Source organism: Berkeleyomyces rouxiae, assembly GCF_048999995.1.
Source record: "Berkeleyomyces rouxiae strain 22BRR77 chromosome Unknown BrBRR77_ptg000003l, whole genome shotgun sequence".
Classification (NCBI taxonomy): Eukaryota; Fungi; Ascomycota; class Sordariomycetes; order Microascales; family Ceratocystidaceae; genus Berkeleyomyces; species Berkeleyomyces rouxiae.
In genome coordinates, this window is record NW_027396493.1 from 990,669 (window position 1) to 1,017,477 (window position 26,809).

Genomic DNA, 26,809 nt, shown 5'->3' on the forward strand with positions numbered 1-26,809 from the left:
AACGTCGCCGTCTAGAGCCCCAAGGAGAGAAGATCGCTCGGGAGGAAATGGGGGCTAGGGGTACTTATATAGATGTTGTTCTAAATAAAACTTGTTCTACCTCTGCCTTCGTCGACTCCGGTTGCCTGTGTCTTGCCACTGTCTCTCCGCGCACCGCTACCCGCGCCCACGCTGCCATCCTGCCCATCTGCCCTCGTCCAATTGCTCAAGTAGTTGATGACCGAAATCCACCCGTCATAGACCAAGTTGCTGTCTTCGATCTTGGTCTCGGAGGATTGGACGAGAAACTCTACGCCTACATCGTCCCCGGTCAGTCTGAAGACCTTATCCTCGGTCAAGGATGGATTGCCAAACACGATGCTTCCCTTCGCCCCGCGCAAAACGAAGTATTCATCCGCCTGCCCACGCCTCTTCGCCTGACTACAACCACCGCTGACCCCAACGTTCTCCCCGTCTCCGCCCGCGCCATCCGTGCCTTCCAGTTGAGAGCCCGACGCTCTCCCAATGTCCGCATTTTCTCCGCCACGCTCCATGACATTGAGAAAGCTCTCAAAGCCAAGATCTACACCGACCCCCGTGCCAACTGTCCCGAGTGGCTTCTTCCCGTCATCGACGCCTTCGATAGGAAGAAAGCTTCTGAGCTTCCCCCGAACCGCCCTGGAATTGATACAGAGATCCGCCTTAAACCAGGCTTGTCCCCGCCCTCGTGTCCTCTGTACTCAATGAGCCGAGAAGAACTGCTGCTCCTCCGGAAAACCCTCTACGACCTGCTGGACGCTGGCTTTATCCGAGCTAGTAGTGCTGAAGGCGGTGCCCCCGTCATCTTCGTGAAGAAACCTGGTGGTGGTCTTCGTTTTTGCGTAGACTACCGTGCCCTGAACAGCGTCACGGAGAAGGATGGTTACCCGTTACCACTGATCAACGACACCCTCCGTGATATTGCTGCTGCCAAGTACGTTTCCAAAGTTGACGTCATCTCTGCTTTCCATCGCCTCCGTCTTAAAGAAGGCAGTGAAGCCTACACGGCCTTCCGCACCCACCTCGGCGCGTATGAATGGCTGGTCACCCCTTTCGGTCTCACTGGTGCTCCTGCTGCGTTCCAACGTTTCATCAACCATGTTCTCTCCCGCTGGCTTGGAATATCCTGCTCCGCTTACCTCGATGATGTAGTGATTTACAGCTCTGACTCCCACGAACACCACCGTGACCTTGTCCGTCAGATCATCCGCGCTCTTGGAGATGCTGGCCTGCAACTTGATTGGGACAAAAGTGAATTCGAATCCCCGTCCATCAAGTACCTCGGCTTCATTGTTGAACCCGGCTCCGGCATCCGTGCAGACCCAGACAAAGTCAAAGCCATCCAGGAATGGGAGGCTCCCACGTCTGTCCGCGGAGTCCGTAGTTTTCTTGGGTTTGCCAACTTCTACCGCTGTTTTGTCCCCGAATACTCCACCGTCGCTGCTCCCCTGACTCTGCTGACCAAGAAGGACCAACCCTTCAAGTGGGAAGACGAACAACTCCGTTCGTTTGAAGCTTTGAAGAAGGCCCTTGTCTCTGCCCCGCTCCTTGCCACCTTTGACCCTGACCTCCCCACCATCGTTGAAGCCGATGCTTCCGGCTGGGCCCTGGGAGGTTCCCTCAGACAGCAAGGTGCTGATTCTCTTTGGCGTCCTGTTGCTTACTTCTCGCGAAAGCTCAGCCCAGCGGAAGTCAACTACCCTATCCACGATAAGGAAATGTTGGCCATCCACTCCTGCCTCCGCGCTTGGCGCTCCTACCTCGCTGGCATCCCGTTCGAAGTACACACCGACCACCAGAACCTTTTGTACTTCCAGAAGCAAAGAACCCTGTCAGAACGCCAACGCCGCTGGGCCCATGAATTGTCCGAGTTCGACTTTCGGTTAATTCATCGACCCGGCGTTACTCAAGTGACCTCCGATGCCCTTTCCCGCCGCGACCAAGACCTGCCCCAAGACCTCTCCGATGAACGCCTCCAGTCCCGTGTCCACCAAGTTCTGCGCCCTGACGGGCCCGACTTCGTCATTGCCGCCGCCGTTTGGGCTAAAGAGCCTGACAAAGACCCTGAAGGAACCCTGACCCTCGACCACGCTGCCCTAGATGCCCCTTTTGCTGACCCGGAACTCCAGACCCTCTGGCACTCGGCACTTACCCGTAACGAACGTTATTGGCAAGCGCGACAAGCTGTCCAAGAACAAGCCCGCTCGTTCCCCAACGAGTGGGGCCTTCCTTGGCAGATCAGCGAGTGTACCCTCGACTCCGCCACCCGTCTCCTCTGGCGTGACCGCCTGTGGATCCCGTACTACGAGCCCCTCCGCACTCGTATCATCCAGCAAGTCCATGACTCCACGCTTACCGGTCACCCTGGAGGATCAGCAACCCGTGATCTAGTCAGCCGCTCCTACGCTTGGCCTGGCCTCTCTGACGATGTCCGCCGCTTCGTTGGTAATTGCGACACTTGCGGTAAAAGCAAGATTTGGCGCGACCAGAAGCGTGGCCTCCTGAAGCCCCTGCCCGTCCCGGACCGTGCCTGGCAAGAACTCGCCATGGATTTCATCGTCGGTCTCCCTGAGTCCGAAGGCTGCACTACAATTTTGGGAATCACCGATCGGCTGTCGAAGAGTAAAATCTTGATACCGATGCAATCTTACACTGCCCCAGATGTTGCCAGAGCCTTTATAACCCATGTCTTTGCTCACCACGGCCTACCTCGCGCCATCACTTCCGACCGAGGCCCTCAGTTCACCGGTTTATTCTGGACAGAAGTCTGTCGCCAACTCTCCATCACCCGCCGCCTCTCCACCGCGTTTCACCCCGAGACCGACGGCGCCCAAGAGCGTTCCAACCAAGAGATCGAGACTTACCTTCGTGCCTTCACCGCTTTCCTGCAAGACGACTGGGCTGCACTTCTCCCCCAAGCCCAGGTCGCCCTGAACAATCGCACCGCTACTGCCACTGGCCTTTCCCCGTTTTTCTTTACCCACGGTTACAACATTGACCCCCTCGACTTGACTACCGACCACGAACCAGGCTCCACCGTCTCCCCCGCCACTGCCGGCCACAACTGGCTCGCCAAGCACCGCGACGCAACCGCGTTCGCCCAAGCCTCCATGGCTGTCGCCCTCGAAACACAGGAACGACATGCCAACCGGGGACGCCAGGCAGCGGAAGCTTTCAAAGTCGGCGACCGAGTCTACCTGCGTCTGCGCAACGTGCGCACCATCCGCCCCTCCAAGACACTCGACTGGCTTGCCTTGCCGTACCGCGTGATCCAAATCGTTGGCACACACGCCGTAAAACTCGACACGCCCACCGGTATCCACCCCGTCTTCCACGTGAGTCTTGTCCGCCGCGCCCGTGATGACCCTCTGCCTTCCCAAGTCCTAGCCAACCCGGAACCACCTGCAATCGCGCCCGAAGAAGCCTCCGGCGATTTAGTGGCTGGCGAGTATCTTGTCGACGAGATCCTACGACACAAGGTCGTCGACAAACGTCACAAAGTGCTCGTCCAGTGGACTGGATGGGCAGAGCCAACGTGGGAACCCTTGTCACACGTCAAAGACACAGCAGCCCTTGAGAGATACGAGCAGACCCACGAGTGCCCCTGGAAGTTGCCAGTAGTCCCCCGGAGGAGAGGGAGGAGGAGGCGATTGTAACGATCTATGGATCGAGGTAGGCTCAGGCTCCGCCCTCACCGCCGTTTACACCGCCGTCCACACCGCCTTGCATACCGCCGTTACTCACCGCCTGCCAAACCCGTGTGCACACCGCCGTTGTCAAGGGTACGCGTCATGCCTCTACCGCGTGTATATAGATAGTGTTGTTTCCGCCCGTTTTCTTGTACATTAGTCTTTTCTCTTTATCTGTTTCTTAATTTATTTCTGCTGTTCTAAAAGCGTTCTCCTTTAGACCGTAAAGCCTTACAGATAACACGACCTACTCTCCGTACGCTGCCCACCCTGTTTCCCCTGCTCCTGCTGGCCCTTTTGTTTCCTCCGTTCCCCCGTCGGCTGCTGCTCGTCACCCCGATGCTATGGATTGGACTCCCACTGTCACTGCCACGGCCCTTCAGCCCCTGACCGACGAGGAGCGCGAGCGCCTCCGCCGCAACCGCGCCTGCTTCCGCTGCCGCCAGACTGGCCATCTGCGCCAGAACTGTCCACTGAACTTTGTCCCCACTACTACCGTCCCTGTCCGCTCCACCAACCTTCCCCAGCTTGCTGCGCCGACCCCAGCTCTGCCCCTGCCTGTGCCCACGCCCGCGTCCCGCGACATGTCGGGAAATGGAGAGCTCTAGGCGAACGTCGCCGTCTAGAGCCCCAAGGAGAGAAGATCGCTCGGGAGGAAATGGGGGCTAGAGGTACCTATATAGATGTTGTTCTCAATAAAACTTGTTCTACCTCTGCCTTCGTCGACTCCGGTTGCCTGTGTCTTGCCACCGTCTCTCCGCGCACCGCCACCCGCGCCCACGCTACTATCCTGCCCATCTGCCCTCGTCCAATTGCTCAAGTAGTTAATGACCAAAACCCACCCGTCATCGATCAAGTCGCCGTTTTTGACCTTGGTCTCGGAGGATTGGACGAGAAACTCTACGCTTACATCGTCCCTGGTCAGACTGAGGACCTCATCCTGGGTCAAGGCTGGATTGCCAAGCACGACGCTTCCCTCCGCCCTGCCCAGAACGAAGTCTTCATCCGCTTGCCCACTCCCCTTCGTCTTACCAACTGTACTGCCAATCCCGATGTCCTCCCTGTTACTGCCCACGCCGTCCGCGCCTTTCACCTCAGAGCCCGCCGTTCTCACAATGTCCGCATCTTCTCCGCCACTCTTCACGACATTGAGAAGGCCCTCAAGGCCAAAATTTACACCGACCCCCGCGCCAACTGTCCCGAGTGGCTCCTTCCTGTCATCGACGCTTTCGACAGGAAGAAAGCTTCCGAGCTCCCCCCGAACCGCCCTGGCATTGATACAGAGATCCGCCTTAAACCAGGCTTGTCCCCGCCCTCGTGCCCTCTGTACTCAATGAGCCGAGAAGAACTGCTGCTGCTCCGGAAAACTCTCTACGACTTGCTCGACGCTGGCTTTATCCGAGCCAGTAGTGCTGAGGGAGGTGCTCCTGTCATCTTCGTGAAGAAACCTGGTGGTGGTCTTCGTTTTTGCGTAGACTACCGTGCCCTGAACAGCGTCACAGAGAAGGATGGTTACCCGTTACCACTGATCAACGACACCCTCCGTGACATCGCTGCCGCCAAGTACGTCTCCAAGGTCGATGTAATCTCCGCGTTCCACCGTCTCCGCCTGAAAGAAGGTAGTGAAGCCTACACGGCCTTCCGCACCCATCTCGGAGCGTATGAATGGCTAGTCACCCCTTTCGGCCTCACTGGTGCTCCTGCTGCTTTCCAACGTTTTATCAATCATGTGCTCTCCCGCTGGCTCGGTATCTCCTGCTCTGCTTACCTCGACGATGTAGTGATCTACAGCTCTGACTCCCGCAAAGAACACCGTAACCTTGTCTGTCAGATCATCCGCGCTCTCGGAGATGCTGGCTTACAGCTTGACTGGGATAAAAGTGAATTTGAGTCCCCGTCCATCAAGTACCTTGGTTTCATCGTTGAACCCGGCTCCGGCATCCGTGCAGACCCAGACAAAGTCAAGGCTATCCAGGAATGGGAGGCTCCCACGTCTGTCCGCGGAGTCCGTAGTTTTCTTGGGTTTGCCAACTTCTACCGCTGTTTTGTCCCCGAATACTCCACCGTCGCTGCTCCCCTGACTCTGCTGACCAAGAAGGATCAACCCTTCAAGTGGGAAGACGAACAACTCCGTTCGTTTGAAGCTTTGAAGAAGGCCCTTGTCTCTGCCCCGCTCCTTGCCACCTTTGACCCTGACCTCCCCACCATCGTTGAAGCCGATGCTTCCGGCTGGGCCCTGGGAGGTTCCCTCAGACAGCAAGGTGCTGATTCTCTTTGGCGTCCTGTTGCTTACTTCTCGCGAAAGCTCAGCCCAGCGGAAGTCAACTATCCTATCCACGATAAGGAAATGTTGGCCATCCACTCCTGCCTCCGCGCTTGGCGCTCCTACCTCGCTGGCATCCCGTTCGAAGTACACACCGACCACCAGAACCTTTTGTACTTCCAGAAGCAAAGAACCCTGTCAGAACGCCAACGCCGCTGGGCCCATGAATTGTCCGAGTTCGACTTTCGGTTAATTCATCGACCCGGCGTTACTCAAGTGACCTCCGATGCCCTTTCCCGCCGCGACCAAGACCTGCCCCAAGACCTCTCCGATGAACGCCTCCAGTCCCGTGTCCACCAAGTTCTGCGCCCTGACGGGCCCGACTTCGTCATTGCCGCCGCCGTTTGGGCTAAAGAGCCTGACAAAGACCCTGAAGGAACCCTGACCCTCGACCACGCTGCCCTAGATGCCCCTTTTGCTGACCCGGAACTCCAGACCCTCTGGCACTCGGCACTTACCCATAACGAACGTTATTGGCAAGCGCGACAAGCTGTCCAAGAACAAGCCCGCTCGTTCCCCAACGAGTGGGGCCTTCCTTGGCAGATCAGCGAGTGTACCCTCGACTCCGCCACCCGTCTCCTCTGGCGTGACCGCCTGTGGATCCCGTACTACGAGCCCCTCCGCACTCGTATCATCCAGCAAGTCCACGACTCCACGCTCACCGGTCACCCTGGAGGATCAGCAACCCGTGATCTAGTCAGCCGCTCCTACGCTTGGCCTGGCCTCTCTGACGATGTCCGCCGCTTCGTTGGTAATTGCGACACTTGCGGTAAAAGCAAGATTTGGCGCGACCAGAAGCGTGGCCTCCTGAAGCCCCTGCCCGTCCCGGACCGTGCCTGGCAAGAACTCGCCATGGATTTCATCGTCGGTCTCCCTGAGTCCGAAGGCTGCACTACTATCTTAGGTATTACAGACCGGCTGTCAAAGAGTAAAATCTTGATACCGCTGAAATCGTATACTGCCTCTGACGTAGCCAGAGCCTTCATCACACACGTCTTTGCCCACCATGGTCTACCCCGCGCCATCACGTCCGACCGAGGTCCCCAGTTCACCGGTTTATTCTGGACAGAAGTCTGTCGCCAGCTCTCCATCACCCGCCGCCTCTCCACTGCGTTCCATCCCGAGACCGACGGCGCCCAAGAGCGCTCCAACCAGGAGATCGAGACCTACCTCCGTGCCTTCACTGTTTTCCTGCAAGACGACTGGGCTGCACTTCTCCCCCAAGCCCAGGTCGCCCTGAACAATCGCACCGCTACTGCCACTGGCCTTTCCCCTTTTTTCTTCACCCATGGTTACAACATTGACCCCCTTGACATGACTACCGACCACGAACCAGGCTCCACCGTTTCCCCCGCCACTGCCGGCCACAACTGGCTCGCCAAGCACCGCGACGCAACCGCGTTCGCCCAGGCCTCCATGGCATTCGCCCTTGAAACACAGGAACGACATGCCAACCGGGGACGCCAGGCAGCGGAAGCTTTCAAAGTCGGCGACCGAGTCTACCTGCGTCTGCGCAACGTGCGCACCATCCGCCCCTCGAAGACACTCGACTGGCTTGCCTTGCCCTACCGCGTTATCCAAGTCGTCGGTACGCACGCTGTCAAACTAGACACGCCCACCGGTATCCACCCCGTCTTCCACGTGAGTCTTGTCCGCCGCGCCCGTGATGACCCTCTGCCTTCCCAAGTCTTAGCCAACCCGGAACCACCTGCAATCGCGCCCGAAGAAGCCTCCGGCGATTTAGTGGCTGGCGAGTACCTTGTCGACGAGATCCTACAACACAAGGTCGTCGACAAACGTCACAAAGTGCTCGTCCAGTGGACTGGATGGGCAGAGCCAACATGGGAACCCTTGTCACACGTCCTAGACACAGCAGCGCTCGAGAGATACGAGCAGACCCACGAGTGCCCCTGGAAGTTGCCAGCAGTCCCCCGGAGGAGAGGGAGGAGGAGGCGATTGTAACGATCTATGGATCGAGGTAGGCTCAGGCTCCGCCCTCACCGCCGTTTACACCGCCGTCCACACCGCCTTGCACACCGCCGTTACTCACCGCCTGCCAAACCCGTGTGCACACCGTCGTTGTCAAGGGTACGCGTCATACCTCTACCGCGCGTATATAGATAGTGTTGTTTCTGCCCGTTTTCTTGTACATTAGTCTTTTCTCTTTATCTGTTTCTTAATTTATTTCTGCTGTTCTAAAAGCGTTCTCCTTTAGACCGTAAAGCCTTACACTCCGGGATTCTTGGCGGGCAGCTCAGTCATGAAGTCTATACCTAGCTCCGAGTGGGGTCGCTCCGGGATCGGAAGCGGCAACAGTAATCCCTTCTTTCGTTCACGCCACACTTTCGACCGTCCACAGATATTGCAGTTTGCACAAAAACGTCTCACATCTCGCGATATACCTGGCCAGAAAAACTCGCGGGACAGAATGGCAAGCGTGCCGTCACGTCCGGGGTGGCCTGTGATGTGTGAATCGTGCGTCTTCTGAATCAGTGCCGTCCGTAGGGGTTCCCATTCTGGAACAAACAACTTGTGGCGATATAACAGTGCTCCACGTTGGTCGAATTCGCACTCGGCTATGGATATCGTTATCTTCTTGGTCAGTGACGGGGGAAAACTTCGTTCGTCTGCTGCCAAAGCTTGGTACATTTCCTGCATATCCGAGTCGTGGTCCTTCGCTTGGTCCCAAAGCTCTTGGAGGTGCGGTTGCACAAACAGTCGTGATCCGTCCGGGACATTGTCGGGGCTTTCTGCGATGTCACCAGCTGCCACAGGCACCGTTGCTGTGTGGGGAATCCATTGGTCCTTGATGAGCTTCATGATCCGAGACTTCAGGCGGTCGTCATCTTCGCCTTGCGGAACATCTTGCTGTCGTCGACTGAGGGCGTCGGGCTTTCCACTCTTGCTGCCTGACCGAAACTCAAGCTTGAAATCGAACTCCGAAAGCATCTGCGACCACCGAACCTGGCGCTCCGAAAGTTTGCGAGTCGTCATGAAATACTGTAGGTTCTTGTGGTCGGACAAAATCTTGAAAGGCGCTCCCAAACTCTTGAGTTCGCCTCGCCATTCTTCAAGGCATTTTACGACTGCCAAAAGCTCCTTGTCGTGAATCTCGTAATTAACTTCGGCAGGACTCAACTTCTTGGAGAAAAACGCAACCGGACGCAACTTGCCATCATCATCAACCTGGGATAGAGTGCCTCCAAGTGCCCAACCAGAGCAGTCGCACTCCACCACCGTCGTTCGGTCTTCGTCCCACATTGCTAAAACTGGTGCCGTGATGAACAAATTCTTGAGCGTCTCGAACGCGCGCTCTTCGGCTTGGCCCCATTTCCACGGGACACCCTTCTTCGTTAAACTGACCAAAGGGGCCGCCACTTCGCTAAACGAGTCGATAAACTGGCGATAAAAATTGGCGAATCCGATAAAACTGCGGACTCCCTTGACGTTGGTTGGCGGAACCCATTCTCGTATAGCGGCAACCTTCGCTGGATCAACCTTGACTCCTTGGCCGGCCTGAATGATAAAACCCAAATACTTCGTTTCCGTAACCGCGAACTCGCACTTGTTAAGGTCCAAACACAGACCCGCATCTCCCAACTTCTTCAGCACGAGCTCGACCTTTTCCATGTGCTCCTTGCGACTACCATCGGTATAAATCAACACATCGTCGAGGTAGGCGGAACAGAAATCGTCCAAATGTTCACGCAGGGTGCTGTTGATGTATCTTTGGAAGGTTGCTGGTGCTCCAGTAAGTCCAAAAGGCGTAACAAGCCACTCGTATAGTCCAAATCTTGTCCGGAAAGCCGTCTTCCATTCATCGCCCTCTTTGACACGAATCTTGTGAAACGCAGCGCGGACGTCAACCTTGGTGAAGTAACGGGCCTTGGCTAACGAACGCAGCGTCTCGCTAATGAGGGGCAGGGGGTAGCGGTCTTTCTCCGTGATGGCGTTGATACCACGGTAGTCGACGCAGAATCGTAGGCCACCCCCGGGCTTCCGTACAAACAGGACTGGCGCACCACCGGGCGAACTGCTGGCTCGGATCCAATTCTTGTCCAAGTGATCCGAAAGTGTTTTGCGCAGGACCAAGAGTTCATCTCGAGACATACCGTACAGCGGGCCCCACGGGACTTCTTTCTCTTTGCCGTTGTTGTCCTTTGTCAACTTGATAGCGTGGTCGATACCGGGGCGGTTGGGCGGCAAATCTCGTTTCTCATCGTCTAAAAACACGTGGCCGAGGTGCTTCAGTTCTTCGGGAAGCTGCTCGGTGATTTCTCCTAGGGTCATGCGACGCTTAACTTCAAGAGCCTTGTTGATGTCGTGGATCGTGGCGGCGAAAACTTGGATCTCTTCCTTCTTTCTCTTGCTATGGCGAATCTCAGCGGCGAAAACAGATGCCATAACCATGTTTGCCTTTGCGCCTGGAACATGCGCGTCGAGCCAACCTTTTTCTCGAACCATAAGGGCGTCAGCTCCGGAACCTAGACGAATAACTCGTTCCTTGGCCAAATAAACGACATCGTTGCGCTCCATCCATGGCTTTCCCAAAATCATGTCGTAAGCTAGATTGGGGATAACGTAACCATAGACTGTTTCTTTGCGTCCGTCGATGTCGAGCTCACAAAAGGCAATTTCCGAAATCCATCTCTTCTTTTCGTCATTCTCGGCTAACCGTAGCTCACGCTTCGTTATCGGCATCCGTTGCAGACCTTTCTTTTTCACTAACGATTCGTTGAAGGCTGACGTCACTAGGCACCCGCTATCGAATAAGGCGTCACAGTAGAAGGAGTTATCAATGAAGGCTTCGATCAGGAACGGGGACGAATGCATTTGGGAAATCGCTTGTTTGGGGGCATCCGTAATCTTTGTCTTCCGTGGCGAAATAGGTTCATGCCGGTCCTTCGTGGGGGATTCTCTCCTGGTAACCTTCTTGTCGATACTGTGGTTCTCCGGGGTTGTCGTTGCATGTACTTCTGCGGGCGATTCTGCTGGGCGAAACTTCGGGCACCTAAATGAACGATGGCCCTGCTCTAAACAACGGAAACAGGCTTGTCGTAGTCGTGCCTTTTCGATATCAGATTGCGCTCTCCATGGCGCTCGTGGCTTCGGGGGTTCAGCAAACTTCTGCTGGCTCTTCTTTTCTATAATCTTGGCAGCGGTCTCCAACTGGGAGATCAACGCTGCTACTTCTGACTTCTGCTGAAACTGTACTTTCCGGACCTGTACTTCGGGTCCCTCTTCGGTGTCTTCTTCGTCTGTCGATTCTTCCGCGGCTTCAGGGATCGGGAACTCCTCTTGGTCGACTGGCTGTTTGTCATGAATAGCTATCCTGACACTGCTCATGCTAAGGGTTATGCATGAGACCTACCCCACTCTTCTTTTCCACAACGCCGAAGGTCGGCGACCTATGAAGATGCGCTTATGGCACAGGTTGGTCTGTGTAGATCGTGAGTTGATCAACGGATATGAGGTTGTCGTGGGATGTGCTGAGCACGGGTGCTCTGATAGACGTTGTTCTGCTGCTGCGGAGTTTTCTTGTTGCAATTGCCATTGCGTGCTTAGGTGGGGGTTGTTATCTGGTTCGATTGTTACGAACCTGTTACGTCTTGTTTACACGAGACTTATTTTTTGTTCGTAGTTAGATGTTGATTGTTTCTAGCTTGGGAAGACAGAGTTTTGTCAGGAGCGCCGACAACATAAATATCGTCGTCTCCTGCCCTGAGTTGATCAGGTTTACTCTTGTTCTCCAAGCTTAACAATCACATGCACTTGCTTACCTTCTTCTTCTTCTTTATACCATTCTGTTCTTGCTTTCTTTGCAGTTCAACCTTTCTTCTTCTTTGAAGTGTGTGATTGTTCCTCCTCCTTCCTCTTTGTGCCGCTCTATTCTCAGAATAGCCATCTAAGTTGTGTGTTGCCTCTTCATCTCAACCGACCATACGTCTTAGCACTCTGTCTAACTGACGTCTTCCTCCACAGGCCCGACTGTCCACCTCAGGAACCTATCATTGTCCCGAGTCGTTGGCTGTACCCGGAACCCTAATCCTTTCTTCGGGCCCTATCCGTAATATTTTGTTAAGCTTCATTTGAAGACCCGACGCTATTACAACTTTGGCTCTCTTTGGCACTTTTTTCTCTCCTCATTTATTTTTCCCTCTCTATTACGTTTCAACTCGCAATGGCCCTCACTCGCGAAATGATCGAGCATCTCAATACGTTCCTCCTGTCGATTCCTGACCGAACTCCTGAGAACTGGCATCTCGGTGCCCTTCCTAGGGAGTTCAGTGCTGAGATCAAAATGGCTATTGTGGCGGCTTACATGTCTGGTCTGCGCACCGACGATGGTGCCCCGCCCATCCCCGTTGGCTCTGTTCCTGATGCGGCTCAGGTTTACTGGGCTGCGTTCCAGGCTGGCGCTGAAGCCCGCTTCAACTCCCTTGAGTCTCTTCCCCGAGTCAAACGGGAAGAGGATGCCGATCCGTTGAAAGAGGCCGACAAGCATCTTGATGTCGTGCCCTATGATGGCAATCAGCAAGGCTTCCAGGCGTTCCAGAGGCAACTTGCGGTCAAATTTGCTGCTGCACCCAAGCACCACCGCACGGAGCAGCGCAAGCTGATGACTGCCTTCTCCTACCTTAGAGATGGCGCTCTGGATTGGGCCATGCCTCGGATGGACCCGGCCACTGGACACATGAACTTTGAAACGTACGACGATTTTATGAAATCGTTAGCTGAGGCTTTCGATGACCCTGACTGGCGCATGACTGCGACCCAGCAGATCTTCGACTTAAAGCAGACAGGTACTTGTACTGCCTATCACTCTGCTTTTACAACGCTGTTGAAGAAACTCGGTTGGGCCGACGCTGATTTCACCATTGCACTATTTCAGCGAGGCCTCAAGCCCCACATACAGGACGCTCTGGCTTGGAACACCTATCCTGCCCCTAAGGGAACGCTTGATCAGTTCGCTAATTTCTGCAACACGCTGGACAATACGATCAACAACCGAACCCGGGGAAACAACGGGAAAATCCAACCGCCTCCTGGTGTGGTCCCCTTTCAGCAAGATTCTCGTTCGAGAAATGCTGGCGCCCAAAAAGCTGTCCCCAACACCAAGCCAGCTAAGGGTACCTCTGCAGGTCCCGATGCCAACGGTCTACCCTTCCGTAAGACTGCTGACGGCAAAATGGCAAAGGGTGTTTGTTGGAAGTGTGGCGCAAAGGACCACATGCTAAAGGCTTGCCCCAAAAACAACCTTGCTCTTCGCGCAGCTACTGTCCCTTCTCCCTCCACTTCTACCCGGGCTCCCTCGACGGCCCCTGCGCCTGATGCGTCAAAAAACTAGAAGGGCTACCGACCCATTCCCCTCTGGTCCTGGCTAGCCCTGACGCTGCTGATGAGGGTCTCTTGAGAATCAGCACTTGTTCTCTTGATAATGCTATCGATTATGGTAACTCTCCCCCTCTGGTTATTCCTGTGACAGTGAATAATTCCATTGAGGCCTACGCTATGGTGGATTCGGGATCAACAACTTGTTTTGTGGATTCTGAATTTATAGCAAGGCATCAGATTCCTACTGTTCTCAAGGCCAGAGCCGAGTCGCTCCATGTTGTTGATGGTAGTGAAACTGCTGCGGGTAAAGTGACCCACCAAGTTCCTTTGTCCCTCTCTTTTCCTAATTATTCAGAAACTTTGGTTTTTCAAATCACGAAGCTTGGGGGCTACCACATCATCCTGGGGAAATGCTGGCTCGACGCCCATAACCCGGAAATTTCTTGGCCTTCCAATACGCTCAAGATATCGGTTACTTCTACCGCCGATGGCAATGCTGTGGCAGCTTCTGATTCTTCTTCTTCTTCTTCTTCTGTTTCGACTGCTTCTACTGATTCTGGCGCTTCGTTTGATTTTTCTTATACAAAAAACGACAAAAATATTGCTTCTACCGCTGGCAGTCAGATTGAGGGATCTGCTCCTGCTTCAGCCACTTCACCCCTTCCTTCTTTTATTGCACAATCGTCAGCTGTGTCTTGTTCCTGTGTGACGGTGTCGTCTCAGGCTTTGCATCGCTTTGCCAAAGCTGAGAAACTACAGATTTATCGTGTCACCGCTCAGGAAGTCCTGGATTATCTCAATCAGGAGGACCTAACTCCGGAACAAGAGCATGCACGGCTCCTTGAACGCATCCCGAAGAAATACCATGACCTACTTCCTCTGTTCTCTCGAGAAGGTGCTGATCAACTACCACCTCACCGGGACATTGATCATGCGATTAACTTCGTTCCCGATGCGAAATACCCCAAGGCCCCGCTGTACGATATGACTCCACTCGAGTTGCAGGCTGTCAAAAAATATCTAGATGGCATGCTTGCTAAAGGCTTTATTTCCTCTTCCTCTTCGCCGCTGGCTTCCCCGATTCTTTTTGCTAGGAAGCCAGGCAGTTTACGATTCTGTGTTGATTTCCGAGCCGTCAATGATATCACCATCAAAGACGTAACTCCTCTGCCTCGGATCAATGAATCACTGCGCACGGCGGCTACGGGAAACATTTTTACAAAGCTGGATCTGAGAGCTGCGTACCACTTGATTCGCATCAAGAAAGGTGATGAATACAAGACAGCTTTCAGAACTCGATATGGCATTTTTGAGTACAATGTGATGCCGTTTGGGCTCACCAATGCTCCTGCCACGTGTCAGAAATATGTCAGCGAGGTCTTGTCGGAGTATTTGGACATATTCTGTGTCTGTTACTTGGATGATATCCTGGTGTTCTCTCTGAACCAAGAGGAACATGATGTTCATGTGCGCAAAGTCCTGCTAAAATTAGCGCAGGCCAGTCTGTTTGTCAAGGGTGAAAAATGCGAATTCGACAAGACTGAAACTACCTTTGTTGGCTTTGTTATTTCAGCCGATGCTCTGAAGATGGACCCCGCTAAAGTTGCGGCTGTCCGTGAGTGGGAGGCTCCCCGAACTGTTAAGGGAGTCCAGTCCTTTTTGGGTTTTGCCAATTTCTATAGGAGGTTCATCCGTGACTTCTCTAGAATCTGCACACCTCTCTTCGAGTTGACTAAAAAGACGCAATCTTTTGTCTGGTCCTCTGAATGTGAGGCAGCATTTCACACCCTGAAGGACCTTTTCTGCTCTGAACCTATCCTCAAGCACTTTGATTACCTGTTGGACACTGTTATTGAAACAGACGCGTCTGACCGTGTAATATCTGCCGTCATGTCTCAATACCACCCGACTGACAAGGGGCTTCTACTACACCCCGTGGCCTATTTCTCTCAAAAAATGAATCCTGCCCAGTGTAACTACGGCGTAGGTGACAAGGAGTTGTTAGCCATTGTGGAGTCTCTAAAGTCGTGGCGATTCATGGTTGAAAGTCTGGAAAAACCTGTTCTGGTATTGACGGACCATCGGAATTTAGCCGTTCTTAAGCAAATTCCGGCCATGAACAGACGGCAAGCGAGGTGGGCTATGGAACTGAGCGAGTACCGTTATGTCATCACTTATAGGCCTGGCTCCTTGAATTCTAGAGCTGATGCCCTGACCAGACGCTACGAAGACCTCGTTTCTTCTTCTTCTGAGGAGGATAAAGAGCTGTGTGCTCCTATTATTCCCCCTGAAAATTTTATTGGTACCATGTCTTTGGTAGACGAGGTAAAAATCGCGCTATCCACGGACAAGTGGGCTCTTGATGTTATTTCTGCTCTTCGAGGCCAGTCGACCAAACCTCCAGATGTGGACCTCAGTGTCTGCAGGCTTGACAATGACGGTCTTTTGTTTGTCAACGACCTTCTATATTTGCCGAACGAGGATCTACGAGTTCGTGCATTGAAGAATTGTCATGATATTATGCCTAGCGGACACCCTGGACAAAAGAACACTTTTGAACTTCTTGTTCGGGAATACTGGTGGCCCGGGATGCGTCGTGATGTCATCCGGTACATCCGAAATTGTGAGGTCTGCCAACGGATCAAGTCCGCGCGACATAGTCCCTACGGTCTACTGAAACCTCTGACCATTCCGCAAGCTCGGTGGACATCTGTGTCCCTTGATTTTATCACCGGCTTGCCGGTCTCCAATTCTTTTGACATGATTCTCGTTGTCGTCGATAGGCTTAGCAAAATGGCTCACTTTATACCTTGCGATTCCTCGCTGGATGCTGCAGGTTTTGCTAAGCTCTATTTGTCAGCAGTGTATAGGCTCCACGGTCTGCCATTGGACATTGTGTCCGACAGGGGTAGTCTGTTTACGTCGGCTTTTTCCAAGGCTTTAGCCAAACTGTTGGGCATAAAGCAAAATCTGAGTACTGCGTTCCACCCTCAGACCGATGGTCAGACTGAGCGTGTGAACTCTATTTTGGAGCAATACCTGCGGGGTTACACCAACTATAGACAGGACAATTGGGCTGATCTTTTGCCCTTGGCGGAGTTCTCTTACAATGACTCCGAGTCCAGTTCTACTATGCTGACGCCCTTCTTTGCGAACCACGGGTTTCACCCCAGAAGTGGGCGTGAGTCGCTCCCAGTCTCTGTGGAAAAAGGCCCGTTGCGGAACTTTGTTAAAGAGCTTGACAACATTTGTCAGTTTTTAAAGACTGAAATTACGTGGAGCCGTGAGCGGATGACCGAGTACGCGAATCGACACAAATCTTCCGCCCCTCTCCTTCGAGAAGGGGACTTAGTGTGGCTTTTGAGTAGAAATATTCGAACTACTCGTCCTTCAAAGAAGTTGGACTTCAAGAAGCTTGGCCCATTTAAGATTCTACGGAAGGTGTCTTCGCATGCCTACGAGTTGGCACTCCCTGCCACTATGAAGGTTCATCCCGTCTTCCACGTTTGTCTGCTGGAACCATGTGCGTCGGATCCTCTTCCTGGCCAGAAAAACCCTCCTCCTCCTCCCGTCATAGTAGATGGCGAGGAAGAATTTGTGGTCAAGGAAATTATAGGCGTGTCTTCGCGTGGCCCTCTGCAATATCAAGTAGTTTGGGAGGGCTATGAACATGATGGACCCTCCTGGGAACCTCTGGACCATTTAGCCAATGCACCTGAGAAGGTTGCAGAATTCTACAAGAGGATGCCTAACGCCAGACGATCTTAGTACTGCTGTGGAAATCAGTCATAAAAAGGGGGGCTACTGTCATGAATAGCTATCCTGACACTGCTCATGCTAAGGGTTATGCATGAGACCTACCCCACTCTTCTTTTCCACAACGCCGAAGGTCGGCGACCTATGAAGATGCGCTTATGGCACAGGTTGGTCTGTGTAGATCGTGAGTTGATCAACGGATATGAGGTTGTCGTGGGATGTGCTGAGCACGGGTGCTCTGATAGACGTTGTTCTGCTGCTGCGGAGTTTTCTTGTTGCAATTGCCATTGCGTGCTTAGGTGGGGGTTGTTATCTGGTTCGATTGTTACGAACCTGTTACGTCTTGTTTACACGAGACTTATCTTTTGTTCGTAGTTAGATGTTGATTGTTTCTAGCTTGGGAAGACAGAGTTTTGTCAGGAGCGCCGACAACATAAATATCGTCGTCTCCTGCCCTGAGTTGATCAGGTTTACTCTTGTTCTCCAAGCTTAACAATCACATGCACTTGCTTACCTTCTTCTTCTTCTTTATACCATTCTGTTCTTGCTTTCTTTGCAGTTCAACCTTTCTTCTTCTTTGAAGTGTGTGAGTGTTCCTCCTCCTTCCTCTTTGTGCCGCTCTATTCTCAGAATAGCCATCTAAGTTGTGTGTTGCCTCTTCATCTCAACCGACCATACGTCTTAGCACTCTGTCTAACTGACGTCTTCCTCCACAGGCCCGACTGTCCACCTCAGGAACCTATCATTGTCCCGAGTCGTTGGCTGTACCCGGAACCCTAATCCTTTCTTCGGGCCCTATCCGTAATAGTTCCATCCCGAGACCGACGGCGCCCAAGAGCGCTCCAACCAGGAGATCGAGACCTACCTCCGTGCCTTCACTGTTTTCCTGCAAGACGACTGGGCTGCACTTCTCCCCCAAGCCCAGGTCGCCCTGAACAATCGCACCGCTACTGCCACTGGCCTTTCCCCTTTTTTCTTCACCCATGGTTACAACATTGACCCCCTTGACATGACTACCGACCACGAACCAGGCTCCACCGTTTCCCCCGCCACTGCCGGCCACAACTGGCTCGCCAAGCACCGCGACGCAACCGCGTTCGCCCAGGCCTCCATGGCATTCGCCCTTGAAACACAGGAACGACATGCCAACCGGGGACGCCAGGCAGCGGAAGCTTTCAAAGTCGGCGACCGAGTCTACCTGCGTCTGCGCAACGTGCGCACCATCCGCCCCTCGAAGACACTCGACTGGCTTGCCTTGCCCTACCGCGTTATCCAAGTCGTCGGTACGCACGCTGTCAAACTAGACACGCCCACCGGTATCCACCCCGTCTTCCACGTGAGTCTTGTCCGCCGCGCCCGTGATGACCCTCTGCCTTCCCAAGTCTTAGCCAACCCGGAACCACCTGCAATCGCGCCCGAAGAAGCCTCCGGCGATTTAGTGGCTGGCGAGTACCTTGTCGACGAGATCCTACAACACAAGGTCGTCGACAAACGTCACAAAGTGCTCGTCCAGTGGACTGGATGGGCAGAGCCAACATGGGAACCCTTGTCACACGTCCTAGACACAGCAGCGCTCGAGAGATACGAGCAGACCCACGAGTGCCCCTGGAAGTTGCCAGCAGTCCCCCGGAGGAGAGGGAGGAGGAGGCGATTGTAACGATCTATGGATCGAGGTAGGCTCAGGCTCCGCCCTCACCGCCGTTTACACCGCCGTCCACACCGCCTTGCACACCGCCGTTACTCACCGCCTGCCAAACCCGTGTGCACACCGTCGTTGTCAAGGGTACGCGTCATACCTCTACCGCGCGTATATAGATAGTGTTGTTTCTGCCCGTTTTCTTGTACATGAGTCTTTTCTCTTTATCTGTTTCTTAATTTATTTCTGCTGTTCTAAAAGCGTTCTCCTTTAGACCGTAAAGCCTTACAACCCTCGCCATGGTCTTCCTAACAGCATTGCTTCTGACCGCCAATTTGCCAACATGTTCTGGAAACGACTCTGTACCACCCTGAAGATCGATCGTCGTCTGTCCACCGCTTACCACCCACAGACCAACGGGGCCACTGAGAGGACAAATGCTGAGGTGAAGACAAAGATGGCCAAACTCCTACACGACCGCTCAGACTGGCTAGACTGCCTGCCAATTGTGGAGTTTGCCCTGAACGCAGCCCCAGCGGCTTCAACAGAGACGTCCCCGTTCACGTTGTCCCACGGCTATAGTCCTGACTTGGTTGAGCTGCAGCCCGACGCCATTGCCCCCCTAGCAGCCCCCGTTGCAGCCAACACGAGTCCCATAGCTCAAGCAACAAGAATCCTGAAGAGCTTGGCAGACCACACGGATTGGGCCAAAGCCTCTCTCAGCGCCGCCAAGTCTGCTATGGAGGAACAGTCGAACAGACACAGACAACCACATCGACGTTTCCAGCCCGGCGACTGGGTTTGGTTGGCAAAAAGCTCCCATACTGTGCAGCAAGAAGGCCCAGGCAAGCGACTCCGGCCAAGATACCAGAAGCTCCAGGTCTTAGAGGCTGTAGGCTCCCACAGCTACCGTCTTGACCTGAAGGGTGCCAGAGGACACGACGTGTTTCATGCCGACAGATTGAAATACCACCCGAACGACCCTTGGCCCTCACAAGACCCGCACGTATCGAGCCCCGGACCAGTCGAGATCGATGGCTTTGAGGAATACGAAGTCGAGAAGATCCTGGAACACCGGCCAGCCACGAGAGACGAACCAGCCCAGTACTTGGTGAAATGGGTTGGTTGGCGAGATCCCACTTGGGAACCTACAGAGGCGCTGGAAGAAACGGCTGCTTTAGAAGAATTCTTGCGAGCGCAGGAGACTGCCGACGTTGAGGTGTGAGTGCCGTGGCGAGAGGACTGCTTGAGTCCGAAGTTTGATTGAAGGAGCTGCGAGTTCCACGGTTGTTGCACAGGGTCTATTTCCCTTTCCTTTGACATTTTTTTTGTTTCTCCACTGTCTGTTCCACTCCTTGTTCGTTCTGTTGTCGTTTACCGATGATTAGTTGCTTGTTGTTTGCTATTCCCTTTGTTGTTTTCAGTTGGTGTCCACCTTCCTGTTGTTTTCTTTTTTTGTGTTACACGGCCATGGGAGGATGGGAAGAAAGAGAAGGAGGCTGATGTTAGGGTCTGGGAGACCCGGGTCAAGGCTTTGCCTGATTGCCCGAGTTGAAGCCGGTGTGGCTTGAGCAACGGTGGTTCGAGTGTCGGTGGTCCGAGTCCGCAAAGGCCCGACTACTGACGGTCCGAATACAAGTGGCCCAACCGGCCTTGATCCGAACGCCCGATGACTCACCACGTTTGGGTCAATCAGGTAGGCCTCAGTTGTTCTACCCAGGCAGTATAAAGAGCTGCTGCTCTCTCCTAGTTTTAGTTAGTTCTTTCTTCTTCTCTCCATCGCAATATATCTGTTTCTGCCCTTCTACGTCCTTTTACGACTTGGCCCCTTACACTCAGTTTTGCTCTCTTCAAACTCAATGCCGTAGTCGCGAGCCTTGGCCCGCAGCTCCGTCACGAGTTCTTCGAGAAGCGCCGCTGAACGCCTCGGGCTTTTGGACGCCACGGTTACGCTGAAGTCGTCTATATACGACAGCTGAAGTTGTGGTGTGTCGCCGGCCACCCGAGCCACTATATGCCGAGCATACAACAGGAAGAGTAGAGGACTGATGGGGGAACCTTGGGGGATGCCGATGTTAACCGGGGTCATCGGAAACGGCTGACCCTCGATGTGCAGGCCGACAGTACGGTCCTGGAGGAACGAAGCAACCCATTTTCGGAACACCAGGGGAAGACCGAGCTCACGTAAGCTGCGCATCAAGCAGGGCTTTGACACGTGGTCGAAAGCGCCCTTGACGTCAAGGAAGAGAGTGCTTGGAACGAGCTTCATCTCCTTGACCTTCTGCAGGTGGCTGACGTATACGAGAGCGGCGTCCATGGCTGAACGCTGTTTGCGGCCTCCCAGTTGAGTGTCGTCTAGAAGCGAGCTGTCATGGCAATTAGCGAGGTACCCTAAGCGGGTCGCAAAGACTTTCTCGAGCACTTTGCCTAGACAGTTGAGCAGTGAGATGATGCGGTAGGACTTTACGACTGAATAATCAGCCTTTCCGTCTTTCGCGAGCACAATCCCAGTAGCTTGCTTCCAGAGTGTGGGGTGTATTCCGAGGCGAGACAGGGCTTTGTAGACGGAGAGAAAGGGCGCGGGATGGGCCTCAAAGGCGATCTGGATGATCTTGGCGTTCATGCCGTCGGGCCCGGGGGCCTTCTTGGCGTTGGCGGACATGATTGCCTCCTTGATCTCGTGGTCTGTAAGGTCAGGCCAGGGGTATATGCTTCGGTCGGTGTCGTTCGGGGGGGTGTCGTGATGGGGGTCGTGATGGGGGTCGTGTGTATCGGCAACGTCAGGTCGGGGGTCGACACCTGCGCTAGACGTAGCACCCAGTAGCGTCAGGAAAGCCTTTTCCTTCTCCTCGGGGGTATTGGCTAACCCGTCTGGCCCCTGGATGGGGGGGAAGTAACTCGCCGTAGCTGGCTTGGTGTATTTCCAGGCTGTGTAGACCTTTTCGTTGTCAGCGTCAGAAAGAAAGGTAGTCCAGTGAGTAGACTTAGCATCTTCGACAGCATGGGTGTACTTGTTGCGAATCGAATGAAACTCAACCAGCGACAGCCTGCCTCGTCTGTATCTTCTCTCTGCGCGCGATGCGGCCTGACGTTGTGATTGTAGCTCGGGCGTCCACCATGGCTTTGCGCGGGCACTGTGCCTCTTCACTGACATGCACCTCTGACAAGCAGATTGCAGGGCCTCGGAAAGCAGTCGCGCCATTGCGTCACCGTCTGCAGAAATCTCTGCCAGGGACAGCTGAAGCTCAAGGTCAGCCTGGCCAGCCAGCCATTCCTTGCGAAACAGCGACCAGTCGGCCGTCTTGGTGTTGAACGCCGGGTTACGTGTTAGGGTTTTGGGTGTGGTGGTGCTGACGTAATCAAAACTGATGGCCCGGTGATCGGAGCCCGTCTCCTGAAGATACCTCCAGTTCGTAAACAGGCCCGGTCGAGACCGCAGGGAAAATGCGAGGTCGATCACCGAGGTCGTGCTGCTGTTGACGTATGTGCCGCCGTTGCGTTCAACGTAGTCGTCGTCGACAATCAGGGTGGCATTCTGCGACATCAGCCAGTTAGCAAAAGAGTCAGCTCGTGGTTCGTGGGGATGCTCTCGCTGGGAATTCCACCAATGGTGATGGAGATTGAAGTCGCCGAGAAGCAAAGTATTACGGATAGGGCCCGAAGAAAGGATTAGGGTTCCGGGTACAGCCAACGACTCGGGACAATGATAGGTTCCTGAGGTGGACAGTCGGGCCTGTGGAGGAAGACGTCAGTTAGACAGAGTGCTAAGACGTATGGTCGGTTGAGATGAAGAGGCAACACACAACTTAGATGGCTATTCTGAGAATAGAGCGGCACAAAGAGGAAGGAGGAGGAACAATCACACACTTCAAAGAAGAAGAAAGGTTGAACTGCAAAGAAAGCAAGAACAGAATGGTATAAAGAAGAAGAAGAAGGTAAGCAAGTGCATGTGATTGTTAAGCTTGGAGAACAAGAGTAAACCTGATCAACTCAGGGCAGGAGACGACGATATTTATGTTGTCGGCGCTCCTGACAAAACTCTGTCTTCCCAAGCTAGAAACAATCAACATCTAACTACGAACAAAAAATAAGTCTCGTGTAAACAAGACGTAACAGGTTCGTAACAATCGAACCAGATAACAACCCCCACCTAAGCACGCAATGGCAATTGCAACAAGAAAACTCCGCAGCAGCAGAACAACGTCTATCAGAGCACCCGTGCTCAGCACATCCCACGACAACCTCATATCCGTTGATCAACTCACGATCTACACAGACCAACCTGTGCCATAAGCGCATCTTCATAGGTCGCCGACCTTCGGCGTTGTGGAAAAGAAGAGTGGGGTAGGTCTCATGCATAACCCTTAGCATGAGCAGTGTCAGGATAGCTATTCATGACAGTAGCCCCCCTTTTTATGACTGATTTCCACAGCAGTACTAAGATCGTCTGGCGTTAGGCATCCTCTTGTAGAATTCTGCAACCTTCTCAGGTGCATTGGCTAAATGGTCCAGAGGTTCCCAGGAGGGTCCATCATGTTCATAGCCCTCCCAAACTACTTGATATTGCAGAGGGCCACGCGAAGACACGCCTATAATTTCCTTGACCACAAATTCTTCCTCGCCATCTACTATGACGGGAGGAGGAGGAGGGTTTTTCTGGCCAGGAAGAGGATCCGACGCACATGGTTCCAGCAGACAAACGTGGAAGACGGGATGAACCTTCATAGTGGCAGGGAGTGCCAACTCGTAGGCATGCGAAGACACCTTCCGTAGAATCTTAAATGGGCCAAGCTTCTTGAAGTCCAACTTCTTTGAAGGACGAGTAGTTCGAATATTTCTACTCAAAAGCCACACTAAGTCCCCTTCTCGAAGGAGAGGGGCGGAAGATTTGTGTCGATTCGCGTACTCGGTCATCCGCTCACGGCTCCACGTAATTTCAGTCTTTAAAAACTGACAAATGTTGTCAAGCTCTTTAACAAAGTTCCGCAACGGGCCTTTTTCCACAGAGACTGGGAGCGACTCACGCCCACTTCTGGGGTGAAACCCGTGGTTCGCAAAGAAGGGCGTCAGCATAGTAGAACTGGACTCGGAGTCATTGTAAGAGAACTCCGCCAAGGGCAAAAGATCAGCCCAATTGTCCTGTCTATAGTTGGTGTAACCCCGCAGGTATTGCTCCAAAATAGAGTTCACACGCTCAGTCTGACCATCGGTCTGAGGGTGGAACGCAGTACTCAGATTTTGCTTTATGCCCAACAGTTTGGCTAAAGCCTTGGAAAAAGCCGACGTAAACAGACTACCCCTGTCGGACACAATGTCCAATGGCAGACCGTGGAGCCTATACACTGCTGACAAATAGAGCTTAGCAAAACCTGCAGCATCCAGCGAGGAATCGCAAGGTATAAAGTGAGCCATTTTGCTAAGCCTATCGACGACAACGAGAATCATGTCAAAAGAATTGGAGACCGGCAAGCCGGTGATAAAATCAAGGGACACAGATGTCCACCGAGCTTGCGGAATGGTCAGAGGTTTCAGTAGACCGTAGGGACTATGTCGCGCGGACTTGATCCGTTGGCAGACCTCACAATTTCGGATGTACCGGATGACATCACGACGCATCCCGGGCCACCAGTATTCCCGAACAAGAAGTTCAAAAGTGTTCTTTTGTCCAGGGTGTCCGCTAGGCATAATATCATGACAATTCTTCAATGCACGAACTCGTAGATCCTCGTTCGGCAAATATAGAAGGTCGTTGACAAACAAAAGACCGTCATTGTCAAGCCTGCAGACACTGAGGTCCACATCTGGAGGTTTGGTCGACTGGCCTCGAAGAGCAGAAATAACATCAAGAGCCCACTTGTCCGTGGATAGCGCGATTTTTACCTCGTCTACCAAAGACATGGTACCAATAAAATTTTCAGGGGGAATAATAGGAGCACACAGCTCTTTATCCTCCTCAGAAGAAGAAGAAACGAGGTCTTCGTAGCGTCTGGTCAGGGCATCAGCTCTAGAATTCAAGGAGCCAGGCCTATAAGTGATGACATAACGGTACTCGCTCAGTTCCATAGCCCACCTCGCTTGCCGTCTGTTCATGGCCGGAATTTGCTTAAGAACGGCTAAATTCCGATGGTCCGTCAATACCAGAACAGGTTTTTCCAGACTTTCAACCATGAATCGCCACGACTTTAGAGACTCCACAATGGCTAACAACTCCTTGTCACCTACGCCGTAGTTACACTGGGCAGGATTCATTTTTTGAGAGAAATAGGCCACGGGGTGTAGTAGAAGCCCCTTGTCAGTCGGGTGGTATTGAGACATGACGGCAGATATTACACGGTCAGACGCGTCTGTTTCAATAACAGTGTCCAACAGGTAATCAAAGTGCTTGAGGATAGGTTCAGAGCAGAAAAGGTCCTTCAGGGTGTGAAATGCTGCCTCACATTCAGAGGACCAGACAAAAGATTGCGTCTTTTTAGTCAACTCGAAGAGAGGTGTGCAGATTCTAGAGAAGTCACGGATGAACCTCCTATAGAAATTGGCAAAACCCAAAAAGGACTGGACTCCCTTAACAGTTCGGGGAGCCTCCCACTCACGGACAGCCGCAACTTTAGCGGGGTCCATCTTCAGAGCATCGGCTGAAATAACAAAGCCAACAAAGGTAGTTTCAGTCTTGTCGAATTCGCATTTTTCACCCTTGACAAACAGACTGGCCTGCGCTAATTTTAGCAGGACTTTGCGCACATGAACATCATGTTCCTCTTGGTTCAGAGAGAACACCAGGATATCATCCAAGTAACAGACACAGAATATGTCCAAATACTCCGACAAGACCTCGCTGACATATTTCTGACACGTGGCAGGAGCATTGGTGAGCCCAAACGGCATCACATTGTACTCAAAAATGCCATATCGAGTTCTGAAAGCTGTCTTGTATTCATCACCTTTCTTGATGCGAATCAAGTGGTACGCAGCTCTCAGATCCAGCTTTGTAAAAATGTTTCCCGTAGCCGCCGTGCGCAGTGATTCATTGATCCGAGGCAGAGGAGTTACGTCTTTGATGGTGATATCATTGACGGCTCGGAAATCAACACAGAATCGTAAACTGCCTGGCTTCCTAGCAAAAAGAATCGGGGAAGCCAGCGGCGAAGAGGAAGAGGAAATAAAGCCTTTAGCAAGCATGCCATCTAGATATTTTTTGACAGCCTGCAACTCGAGTGGAGTCATATCGTACAGCGGGGCCTTGGGGTATTTCGCATCGGGAACGAAGTTAATCGCATGATCAATGTCCCGGTGAGGTGGTAGTTGATCAGCACCTTCTCGAGAGAACAGAGGAAGTAGGTCATGGTATTTCTTCGGGATGCGTTCAAGGAGCCGTGCATGCTCTTGTTCCGGAGTTAGGTCCTCCTGATTGAGATAATCCAGGACTTCCTGAGCGGTGACACGATAAATCTGTAGTTTCTCAGCTTTGGCAAAGCGATGCAAAGCCTGAGACGACACCGTCACACAGGAACAAGACACAGCTGACGATTGTGCAATAAAAGAAGGAAGGGGTGAAGTGGCTGAAGCAGGAGCAGATCCCTCAATCTGACTGCCAGCGGTAGAAGCAATATTTTTGTCGTTTTTTGTATAAGAAAAATCAAACGAAGCGCCAGAATCAGTAGAAGCAGTCGAAACAGAAGAAGAAGAAGAAGAAGAATCAGAAGCTGCCACAGCATTGCCATCGGCGGTAGAAGTAACCGATATCTTGAGCGTATTGGAAGGCCAAGAAATTTCCGGGTTATGGGCGTCGAGCCAGCATTTCCCCAGGATGATGTGGTAGCCCCCAAGCTTCGTGATTTGAAAAACCAAAGTTTCTGAATAATTAGGAAAAGAGAGGGACAAAGGAACTTGGTGGGTCACTTTACCCGCAGCAGTTTCACTACCATCAACAACATGGAGCGACTCGGCTCTGGCCTTGAGAACAGTAGGAATCTGATGCCTTGCTATAAATTCAGAATCCACAAAACAAGTTGTTGATCCCGAATCCACCATAGCGTAGGCCTCAATGGAATTATT

General features: G+C 53.0%; 7 protein-coding genes across 7 annotated transcripts; 4 read left to right on the top strand and 3 right to left on the bottom strand.

The window, feature by feature from the left end:
• Nucleotides 1-47: 47 nt before the first annotated feature.
• BROUX77_003463 (uncharacterized protein) lies at nucleotides 48-4,315 on the top strand (the record flags this gene model as incomplete). The annotated part of the gene is made up of 2 exons (XM_073748117.1): nucleotides 48-3,553; nucleotides 3,937-4,315. The coding sequence occupies 2 exons, from the start codon at nucleotides 48-50 to the stop codon at nucleotides 4,313-4,315; spliced, it is 3,885 nt and encodes a 1,294-aa protein (XP_073605888.1).
• Nucleotides 4,316-4,365: 50 nt separating this feature from the next.
• On the top strand, nucleotides 4,366-7,992 carry BROUX77_003464 (uncharacterized protein; the record flags this gene model as incomplete). The annotated part of the gene is made up of 1 exon (XM_073748118.1): nucleotides 4,366-7,992. The coding sequence occupies one exon, from the start codon at nucleotides 4,366-4,368 to the stop codon at nucleotides 7,990-7,992; it is 3,627 nt and encodes a 1,208-aa protein (XP_073605889.1).
• A 264-nt stretch (nucleotides 7,993-8,256) lies between these two features.
• On the bottom strand, nucleotides 8,257-11,376 carry BROUX77_003465 (uncharacterized protein; the record flags this gene model as incomplete). Its single annotated transcript, XM_073748119.1, has 1 exon — nucleotides 8,257-11,376. The coding sequence occupies one exon, from the start codon at nucleotides 11,374-11,376 to the stop codon at nucleotides 8,257-8,259; it is 3,120 nt and encodes a 1,039-aa protein (XP_073605890.1).
• An 835-nt stretch (nucleotides 11,377-12,211) lies between these two features.
• BROUX77_003466 (uncharacterized protein) lies at nucleotides 12,212-13,378 on the top strand (the record flags this gene model as incomplete). Its single annotated transcript, XM_073748120.1, has 1 exon — nucleotides 12,212-13,378. The coding sequence occupies one exon, from the start codon at nucleotides 12,212-12,214 to the stop codon at nucleotides 13,376-13,378; it is 1,167 nt and encodes a 388-aa protein (XP_073605891.1).
• A 164-nt stretch (nucleotides 13,379-13,542) lies between these two features.
• Nucleotides 13,543-19,982, top strand: BROUX77_003467 (uncharacterized protein; the record flags this gene model as incomplete). Its single annotated transcript, XM_073748121.1, has 3 exons — nucleotides 13,543-17,013; nucleotides 17,930-18,732; nucleotides 19,073-19,982. The coding sequence occupies 3 exons, from the start codon at nucleotides 13,543-13,545 to the stop codon at nucleotides 19,980-19,982; spliced, it is 5,184 nt and encodes a 1,727-aa protein (XP_073605892.1).
• A 579-nt stretch (nucleotides 19,983-20,561) lies between these two features.
• On the bottom strand, nucleotides 20,562-22,301 carry BROUX77_003468 (uncharacterized protein; the record flags this gene model as incomplete). Its single annotated transcript, XM_073748123.1, has 1 exon — nucleotides 20,562-22,301. The coding sequence occupies one exon, from the start codon at nucleotides 22,299-22,301 to the stop codon at nucleotides 20,562-20,564; it is 1,740 nt and encodes a 579-aa protein (XP_073605893.1).
• An 893-nt stretch (nucleotides 22,302-23,194) lies between these two features.
• BROUX77_003469 (uncharacterized protein) lies at nucleotides 23,195-26,785 on the bottom strand (the record flags this gene model as incomplete). The annotated part of the gene is made up of 1 exon (XM_073748124.1): nucleotides 23,195-26,785. The coding sequence occupies one exon, from the start codon at nucleotides 26,783-26,785 to the stop codon at nucleotides 23,195-23,197; it is 3,591 nt and encodes a 1,196-aa protein (XP_073605894.1).
• Nucleotides 26,786-26,809: the final 24 nt, after the last annotated feature.